The sequence below is a fragment of the Echinops telfairi genome, unplaced genomic scaffold (assembly GCF_000313985.2).
Source record: "Echinops telfairi isolate 266 unplaced genomic scaffold, ASM31398v2 ScPeMD7_7475;HRSCAF=8513, whole genome shotgun sequence".
Classification (NCBI taxonomy): Eukaryota; Metazoa; Chordata; class Mammalia; order Afrosoricida; family Tenrecidae; genus Echinops; species Echinops telfairi.
The window spans coordinates 11,740,809-11,750,889 of NW_022111379.1; the positions used below are offsets into that span (position 1 = coordinate 11,740,809).

The following is a 10,081-nucleotide window of genomic DNA, read 5'->3' on the forward strand; positions in this document are numbered from 1 at the left end:
CTCTCCCATGTCCCCTCAGAACCATCAGTCCCTTTGTTTTCTCCTCTAGACTGTTCATCCAGCCTATCTTATCTAGATAGATCTGCAGAGATAATAATATGCACCCAAAAAACAAGGCATAGCAAGACAAAGCAACAAAAGAGAACACAACGATGACCCACAACGATGACCAAAAAAGAACACCATGACCCATAAAAGAATAAATTAATTTTAAACAATTTAAAAATTTTTTAAAGAAAAACCTGTAAATAGATCAAGTTCTGATTTTTGACCTCTAGGTGTGTCCTCCAGTCAAGTCCAATGGGGTGCCACGCTCTGGCCCCAGAGTCTATCCTTTGCACACCTTTGGGAGCTCCCTGCTCTGCTCCCTGCTCTGCCGCACGCCTTTAGGTCATTTGAATTTTATTCTGAGGATGGGAACCATCAATTTTGGGGCAGGATGTGATAAGTTTTGATAACATGTATAACCTGACTCATAATATATATTAAAGCAATCCCCATATTTTTTGGTTTTAACACCCTTTTTACATTAAAAAATATTGAGGATCCCAAAGAGCTTTTGTTTACCTATAAAACATTTATTAATATGTGTCACTAAAATATTAAATACTTTAAATAACAATAAAGCCTTGTTCACATGAATAACATGTTTTCCATGAAGAATTTTTGCAAATGTCTTTAATGTCTGACTTAATAAAGAGAGCCAGATTCTTGCACCTGCTTCTTCTGCATTTAGTCTGTTGAGAGCTCTCCTGCCATATCCGCTCAACTCTTGTAAGACAGATAATGAAAGACTTTCTTTTGTTGATCTCCCGAGAAACTGCCTGACTCCCCAGGTGCCCGAGTGCCTTTGCTCTAACTCTGAAGAACTGATGCTCTTGTACATAGGAAAAGACTTAGTGATGATAGCAATCACTGTGTTGCTTTATTAATGTGAATCAAATCATGACACTGGACATTGAGGTTTAAACTATAGCCCTCAGACTACCTGCATCAGAATCATCTGGGTCCTTGTTAAAAGTACATTCTGGGCTGCTGCTTATTGATTCCGATTCACTTGGTTTTAAGTAAGGAATCTCCACTGTAACAAGATCTCAGATGATTCCAGTATGGTCGACCACTTTGATGATTGATACCATCAGTTCATACCAACTGTTCATGGGAATGTAAGGTGCTCTGGGGGAGCAGTGGTTACACACTGAGGTGCTAACTCTGAGGTCAGTTGGGTGCAAACCGCCAACTGCACAAAGGTGAAAGACAGGGCTTCTCCTCCCGCAGCAGTTAGTGTCTTGGAAACTCACAAGGGTAATTAGTTCAACTGTTTGGGCCTGTAGGGTCGCCATGAGCCAGTATCGACTCCATGACAGTGAGTGAGGGCTCACAGCTGGGCTCGCAAAGGACGTTGACTTCCTGAAGGAAAAACAAATGGAACTTTCTCACGTGAACGAAATAATTAGATCAGTACAGATCAAAATTAAATACCAAAATTCCTGACACGGATTTTGGGGAAAGGATATGAATCGGAGAAGCATAAGTTCTGTGGGTGTTTCGGTGTGATGGAGGGAGACAGACCAATCCTGATGGCGACCCTAGAGCAGCAGTTCTCTCAACCTGTGGGTTGCAACCCCTTTGGGTGTTGAAGGACCCTTTCACAGGGATTGCCCGATTCCTAACAATAGCAAAATTACAGTGATGAAGTATCAACGAAAATGATTTTATGGTTGGAGGGTCACCACAACATGAGGAACTGTATTAAAGGGTCACGGCATTAGGAAGGCTAAGAACCACTGCCCTCGAGCAGGCGTCCTGAAACGAAGGCCCATGAGCCACATGCGACCCGCTGGATGTTTTTGCCCCGTTTGTTTTTTTACTTCAAAATCAGATATGTGCGTGTGCATAGGAATTTGTTGATAGTTTTTTTTTTAAACTATAGTCCGGTCCTCCAACAGGTCTGAGGGACAGTGAACTAACCCCCTGTTTAAAAAGTTTGAGGACCCCTGCCCTGGAGCATCCAGCTATAGACAGATGGCCTGAATTGAATTAGGGGGCACAGATAGAGATGCAGTGGCTAAGGCTACAGTGAGCAGGTTTAAGCTCTCTGAAGGTGTCTCAAAGGAGTTAGTAAATAGTGTGCCCAATCTTAAGTCTGTTCAGTGTCTACTTAGCCATTATCGTTGGAATGTATTTTTGTGTAAAAGAAATAGATTTCTTATCTTGCCTAGTGTATGAACCTGTTGGTATATATCAAGCTCTACTGCCCCCTGGCGACAGTGTTCCAAGTGGTAAAAATACTACCACATATATTCACACATGGTCTTAAAATCACTAAATGCGTCAGAAATGGAACCTGCAAACCTAGACCTTTCAAGTTAAGATGACAATGTTAAAGAATATAAAGTTAAAAACTAGAGCAGGGTCAAATTGTGGTAGCCCGTGGAATGAGATCAGGAAGTGGAGGTGATTTGGGAAAACTTAGCACGTGTGTTAAGCTAATAAGATTGGAATGTTGGAAAGCTATGTGGCTATTTTACTAAACCAGGCATGAAATGACACTCTTATATAAGATCAGCAATCTAGAATAGATTGTCTGATATAATCTAATTTAGAAGAAATTAAGAGGAAAGAAAGTAATCATGAAACATTTTAATCTAGCATTAATATTTTGTGATATATATTGATTATTGGGGCGGTGTAGGAATAATTTGTGGAAATTTTAGGCCAAGGTAACCTTTGACAGATAAACAGTGAAAACCGACATAGAATGGGAAGAATGAGTTTGTTTTTAAAGATACAGAAGATGACATCACACTTGAACTTTCCAGTGAAGAGTGTTAAATTTATACTAAAAGCTAGAATTTATATACTCACTGCCATCCGGTTGGTTCCAACGCACAGAGACCCTGTAAGGGATTTCTAAGACTACTTGCTTTTAGGAAGAGGCAGCCTCATCTTTTTCCCATGGAGTGGCTGGTGGGTCTGAACTGCCAACTTTATATTGACAGCCAGTGCCTAATCCACAGTGCCACCAGGGCTGCTGTTGGAATATTAAAATGTCAACAATGATAGTAGATGACTATGGAGGAAGGGGTGTGAGGACCACAGCTGACCTCCTCCAGCTACCCAAAGGAGAAGGGGAATCCAACTCCGCACCCTCCAAAGGCTAACTGCCACCGGTCGATGGAGGTCAGACATGCCTCTGTCCTTCTCTCTTCTTTTATCTTATTCTGACCCCCACAGCACTCCACTTCTCTGGTGGGTTCAATAATCCGTTGTAATGTGCACACAGAACTCACAGGCAGTACTCAGATTAGAGGGGTTTATGAGGGTAGTTAACAGATTACAAGACCGCATCAGGGCCTCTTCTCAGCCAGCAGTCAGGTGATTCCGTGGTCTCTACCTTGTTCTCTAGGCCAAGAAGCCTACCTGCCACCCTGCCCCCTTGTCCCGCAGTGCTGCTTCATCCTGGCTTGGCTCCTTCCAGGCCTGAGCTGCCTCTGCCACTTCAGACAGGGCTCTCACATGCACCCTGTTGGCAACTCCTCTTTATTGGCAGCCACAGGAGTCTGTCTCTCTGTTCTTGCTTCTGAGATGGCTCTCTTATACAAAGAGAAATGAAAAAACTGACCAATCCCCAAGTTAAAGTTCATTATACCTAATTTGCATTGTTCTACCCAGTCATTTGATGAGCATTATAGAGAGATGGCTACCACTTTCCTGTCAGTGTGTCTTACTCTAGTGGTTACATATTGTGTTTCTAGAAGCTATGTCACTGGTATTTGAAATGCCAGCAGGGTCACCCAAAGTGAATGGGTTTTTGCGGAGCTTCCAGACTAAGAGCATGCTACCAAGAAAGAATAAACTGTCCACTTCTGGAGTAGTTGCCACTGTAACCTTATGACTAACAGTGAAACGCTGTCTCCAGTATAGTGCTAGAAGATGAGCCCCCTGAGAGTCACCCTTAATGATGTGGATGGAGTGATGCACTTGAGACCTTCCATTGCGGGTGGGGCGCGACTCAAAATGAAAAGAAGCAGCCGCAAGCATCCATTAATAATCAGAACATGAAATGTACAAAGGATGAAATCCAGGAAAATTACACGTCATCAAAAATTAAATAAAATGCATAAACATTGATGTCCTGGGCATGGACAAGCTGACATGCACTGGTGCTGTCTTTCTTCTTGAGCTGACTGTATGGGTTTATCCTGCGGCATCTCTGGGTGTTGTACTTGGTGTGGCTGAAAAACCAGTGCTCTCCTATTCTGGGACATAAGTGCTTTGACCCCAAAGCCTTTGTTTGCAGTTTCTGTTCAGTGACTAACCAAGACCCTGTTTATGTTGAGAAAGTGTTTAAGCAAGAATTTGAAAAGAAAATGTGCCCTTGGATAATCCGCTTACAGGTAATTCGAGTGGACTCATTTCTGTTAAAAGTGACATTTCATTCCAGTATGTCATTAGTCTTTTTATTGTGAAATATACAAAAGTATTTTTATAGCAAAAGAGACCTCTTTTTCTTCCAAGTTCTTTTCCTGTTTTGTTTGACACCACTCCCTCTTTTTTTATATGCCAATTTTTTTTTCTCATACACTGTGGATGGAAATAGTCTGTTTGATTCCATCTGTGTCTTGTAGCTGTGAACAGACTTCTTAACTTCTTAGCGCCTCAGTTCCCTATACTTATAATATGGCTAATTCCCTTAGAGTTTTATTATGAGGATTAAGTGAATTAATTCATATGGAGCACACCCCCACACGAATTATAGTAAGTACTTATAAGAACTAATAATCATACTACGTATGTTTTTAAAAGAACTTGCCAATTAATGAGCACCTATGTGTTTAAAAAGGTAACAGTAACTTATAATTTCTCATTTTTAACATTGTTTACATGCTTGCAAAAACCTCATCTTACATTTAGTCTAAGAGTGCTAGATTGGTTGGGTTTTAAAAAATGAACCACTATAACTTACCATAGTAATAGAATAAGATAAAAAATATTCGGATTCCTCAGTAGCTTTAGGAAAAGCAGCACACCCATTCAAAACAAAAACAAAGAAAAAAATTCGAATTGTTTAATTGATATAAAATTCACATATACACTTCCATAGTTAAGTCACTTTTAAAAAGTTGTAGATATAGCTAGATTTTCCTCCCCCCACCCTCCCCGCGTTCACTGTTTGCTCCCCCATTCCACTCACCACCCCTTCCCATGAGCCATTGCTTCAGTTATTGTCTTTGTGCATCCCCTCCTTCTGTGCTTCATAAACTGGGGAACCTAACAGGAACAATCAAAAATAAAATGAAGCATAAAAGAATAAAGTAAAGATAAAGACAAAAATGAAGAGTAAGAAAGGAAAGACCATTAGCAATATTAAAAAGCCAGAAGAGAAATTTCTGTCATGGAACAAGTGAGAAATATTTGAGCCTAGAGCAAATTCAGGTTGTGTCAAGAGGGAGATCAACTGACCAAGTATCATATTATACCACGGTTCAAGTCATCATAATCAAGTTTACAATGCTCTCTGTCTGATAGTAAAGCTGTTCACATCCCTCTCCTGTGGCCAGAGGACATCTGCCAAAGGTTTAATCTGACCAGATGCAAACTAAAATTATTGACAGATCAGCCACAGTCTCAGGGCAGATATCACACGTCGAGCTAAACTACTGAAAGTGTTCCCTTTCAAGACAAGGGCACATCTGCTGTTATCTTTCTATATGCTATTATACTGAAGATTGTAGTCAATTTTTTTTAAAAGGCAAAATGAAATTGTCATTAGTTACAGTGGTTACAATTGTGAACTCTTGGTGGAGAACTGATTTAGATAAAGAAAAAATAACATGGAAAACCTGATCAGTAAGTGAAGTTATAGAAAATTATAGCAAAATTTTCAGTAAGATAGCCTTACTGAACAGAAACCATAAAATAAAACAATAAAAGAGAAATTGTTCATTTGTACTACATCAAAATGAATATGTATGGTATAAAAATACCATCAAGAAAATAAGACAGCCATATAATAGGAGAAAATGCTTGTAAATTGTACTGTTGATAAGGGTCTAGCATCTACAATATATAAAGGATTCTTACAATTTAGCTATAAAAAGACAGACAACCCAAATAAAAATGAGCAAAGGACTTAAATAGACATTAATCCAAGGAATATAGATAAATGGCCAACAAGCATGCTAAAAGATATTCAGTATCATTACTCATCAGGGTATTGCAGATCAAAATCATAATGATGTAGTTCTCCTCATCCACTGGGATGACTGCAGTACATTTAAAGGGGAGAATAACCAACAACAGTGAGTCCTTGAAGACGTTGGAACCCTGTGCATCACTGGGGTAAGTATAAAAAGGGTGCAACCCCTTGGAAACGATTGGCGTTTCCTCAACAGCTGTGATCCAGCAAGAGAACTGAAAATATATGTTCCTGTGCAAACTTTAATAAGAATGTTCATAGTAACATTATTAATAGTACCCTGGGGGTGTAGAGATTACACGTTGGACTATAATCCCCATGGTCGGCAGTTCAAACCTTACCAGGAGCTCCACAGAACAGAGTAGGCTTTCTACTCCCGTAAACACTAACATTCTGTAAACAGAAACCCACAGGGGGTCACTCTGAGTCAGTGTTGACTCGCTGGCAGTGAGTTTGGTTTTTTGGTTCAGTGAAGTAGAAACTACTCAACATTCGGACCAGTGGATGAATGAATGGGTAAAGAAAATGTAGCCTGTTCATACACTGGAAAATTACTCAGCCATGAAAAGGAGCGAAACACATGCTGCCAAGTGAAAGGAGCCAGGCACGAAGTTCCACGTGCTGTATGACGCTGTAAAGCTCTAGAGACAAAAAGCAGACTGCGTGTTGCTCGAGACTTGATGGTGACCAGGAAGAAGGCAAATGATTATTTCTTTTTTGAGGTGACAAAAGTATGCTGTGCAGCATTGTGAATGTACTCTTAAGAGACTTTAAAACAATAAATTCGATATGTCTTTTACCTTATTAAAATGTATATGTAGATAATTGCCATTTTTTAAAACCCCCAACTTAATCAACAAACTATGAAACTAGCTGTTTTTGTTTTCTGACACTGGTGTCTACCAGGTGAGTAGAGAGCAGAGGCGTTGGTCGTTAGGGTGGATGCTCTGTGAAGCCTCTGTTTGGGTTGGACTTTTTGTGTATTTCTTTGAAGACACACTAATGAGACTAACATGCGTCTGTTACTGAGAGAGCTTGTAGAAAATGGGTCCCAGTGATGCGTTCACACACCTTTCGTTGAGTATAAAGGTCTGATTGGAGGAGCTGGAACCCAGTGGCAGTGCTTTCTCACTCCGTCTCATAAACCTCGTCAAGTCCACAGACCTTCAGTTACTGCCGTTCTCATGCAGAAGGCTACTGTTCTTCCCATTTTAGCTGACATGCTTTTAACATTTCTGAAAAGTCAACTGTGACTTTTCATTCTGAGCAGATTCCCAAATTCAGAATAAGCATTTTTCCATCTTCTATGAGAACAGTTCAGTCATTTTGTAGAAGTCATTTTAGAAATCAGTTTGTTGAAATAAATGTGATCTGTTGCTGATTTGTTAGCTTAACAACACAACCTTCATACTATAAGAATAAAATTATAGCCAAGATTTTGACTTATTAGGAAATTATCAACAAAACAACTAACGATGATAAATTTTTTTCTTCTCAGGGCCAAGGAATATGAGAGCTTGATGGAAACAAAAAATTCTGGTTCTGACTCACCTTATAAAGCCAAGTGAGTATTCTTTTTCACGTCTCAGTTTTCCTTCTCTGCCTACAACCAAGTCTGCTTGCACTGTCATTTTGTGTCTTTTATCTGGAATACTTGCCCTAACACAGTGGTTCTCAAATAGAAGAGATTAGCACATGTCTGGAGAGGTCGCTGTTTTTACCACCGTTGGGGGACTGGTGCTACTAGCCTGTAGATCAGTGATTTCTGTTCAACCTCCTGCAGTGCACAGGACAGCTCCCTACAACAAGGATAATCTGATCCACAGGATCGATGGTGCTGAGCTAGGAAGATCATGGTGTAACATAATCAGGTTCTGGCCAGGCCAGGCCGTGCTGGTGCTTGTTCTGATGAAACCTCTCTCAGGATTATTCCTAGGACCTCAAGAGAGCAGAGAACTTAAGTTTCACCATTGGGATGTTAGCTTAATTACACAATAGCTGTTGTTGTTGTTGTTGTTAGGGGCAGTTGTAGGTTCCTTATTCATAAGACCCTGTGTACGACAAACAGAAACACCACCAGAGCCTGCACCATCCGCACAATTGTTCTTCTGTGAGAACAGTTGTTACGGCCACTGTATGGAAGGTCTTTCCTTTCTCACTCTCCCTTTATTTTACCAAGCATGATACTCTTTTTCCAGGAACTGACATTGCCTGATAATAAGTCCAAAGTATGTGTCTCTGCGGAGCTTTCTGGCTGTACTTCTTCCAAGACAGATTGTTTGTTCTTTTAGCAGTTGATGGTACCAGTAACATAAGTAAAATGCAGTGGTTTTTCTTAGTTTTCCTTATTCAGTGTCCCCCTTTCAGAATGCATATGAGGCAATTGAAAATACCAAGACTTGGGTCAGATATACCTTAGTCCTCAAAGTGATATCCTTACTTTTCAACGCATTACAGGAGTCCTCAAACTTTTTAAACATGGGGCCAGTTCACTGTCCCTCAGACCCGTTGGAGGGCCGGACTATAGTTTTAAAAGAACTATGAACAAATTCCTATGCACACTGCACATATCTTATTTTGAAGTAGGACAGGCAGAGGCGGCAAAAACACCCAGCAGGCTGTATAAATGTCCTCGGCGGGCCGCATGTGGCCTACGGGCCGTAGTTTGATGACCCCTGCCTTAAGAGGTCTTCTGCCGCAGATTAACCCAATGCAATGCATCACTTGACCTTTTGATGGCTGCTTCCATAAGCTTTAATTGTGGATCCATCCAAGCAAGACATAATCCTTGCCTATTTCAACCTTTTCTTTGCTTATCATGATCTTACCTATTGGTCCAGTGGTGAGGATTTTGGATTGCTTTACATTGAGTCATAATCCATACTGAAGACAGCAAGCCTTGATCTTCATCAGCAAGTGCTTCAACTCCTGCTCACTTTCAGCAAGCAAGGCTGTGTCTTATGCACATCACAGGTTGTTTGTAAGCCTTCCTCCGATCCTGATGCCACATTCTTCTTCATATAATCCCGCTTCTCTGATTATTTGCTCTCAGCATACAGATTGAGGGGTGAGGGGATACAACCATGATGCAAACCTTCCTGATTTCAAACCATGCAGTATTCCTAGTAAACCAAAGCATCAGCAGTTTTCTTCTCTCACAATGATTCCTAGTGTAAAGACAGAGAGGTCACTGGGCTGGGATTGAAGATCGGTCTGTTATTAGATGGTACTGCCCATTCTCAGAACATTCCATTGATATTGCACTTTGGCTCCATCATTTCTTCCATTTGCCTTAGCTAGTTTCAAAATCTCTTCTGACATCCACTTTGACCTTTGCCATCTTTTCAATGACCACTTTCTTTCTTCATGCATGCTGTCCTGCCATAGCTCATCAGGTCTTCTCACACTAGCGTTCAGCCAGTCAGTCTGTTCTTGAGATGGTCTCGAAATTGAAGTGGGAGACACTCAAGGTCATATGTTGTCTCTTGGGGACTTGTTTTAATTTCCTTCAGCTTCAACCAGAACTTACATAGGAATAATTAATGATCTGTTCCAAAGTCAGGCTTTGGCCTTTTTAACCATTACATCTTAATTACATCTTTGATCAATTTCAGACTTTAGATATTGGTAGAATTCTTCAATTTTTTCATCACTAGCTGCAGTGGTTGGTCCATTTGAATAATAGTTGTATTGACTCCATTTCATTGTTGTAGATAGGTATTATCCCATCACAGGCAGCAATGTTTTCTTTTTTAATCATTTAACTGGAGGCTCATACAACTCCTATCATAATACAACTCCTATCATAATATGTACATGCATCCATTGTGTCAAGCACATTTGTACATTTGTTGCCATTATCGTTTTCAAAACATTTTC

At 40.4% G+C, this 10,081-nt stretch overlaps 1 protein-coding gene across 1 annotated transcript in view; it reads left to right on the plus strand.

The window, feature by feature from the left end:
* SCAPER (S-phase cyclin A associated protein in the ER) overlaps positions 1–10,081 on the plus strand; it is a 346,349-nt gene that overhangs the window by 106,285 nt on the left and 229,983 nt on the right. The window contains exon 17 of the mRNA XM_030889085.2: positions 7,701–7,766. Within this exon, the coding sequence (XP_030744945.1) occupies positions 7,701–7,766 (66 nt within the window). The remainder of the gene's footprint in view (positions 1–7,700; positions 7,767–10,081) is intronic.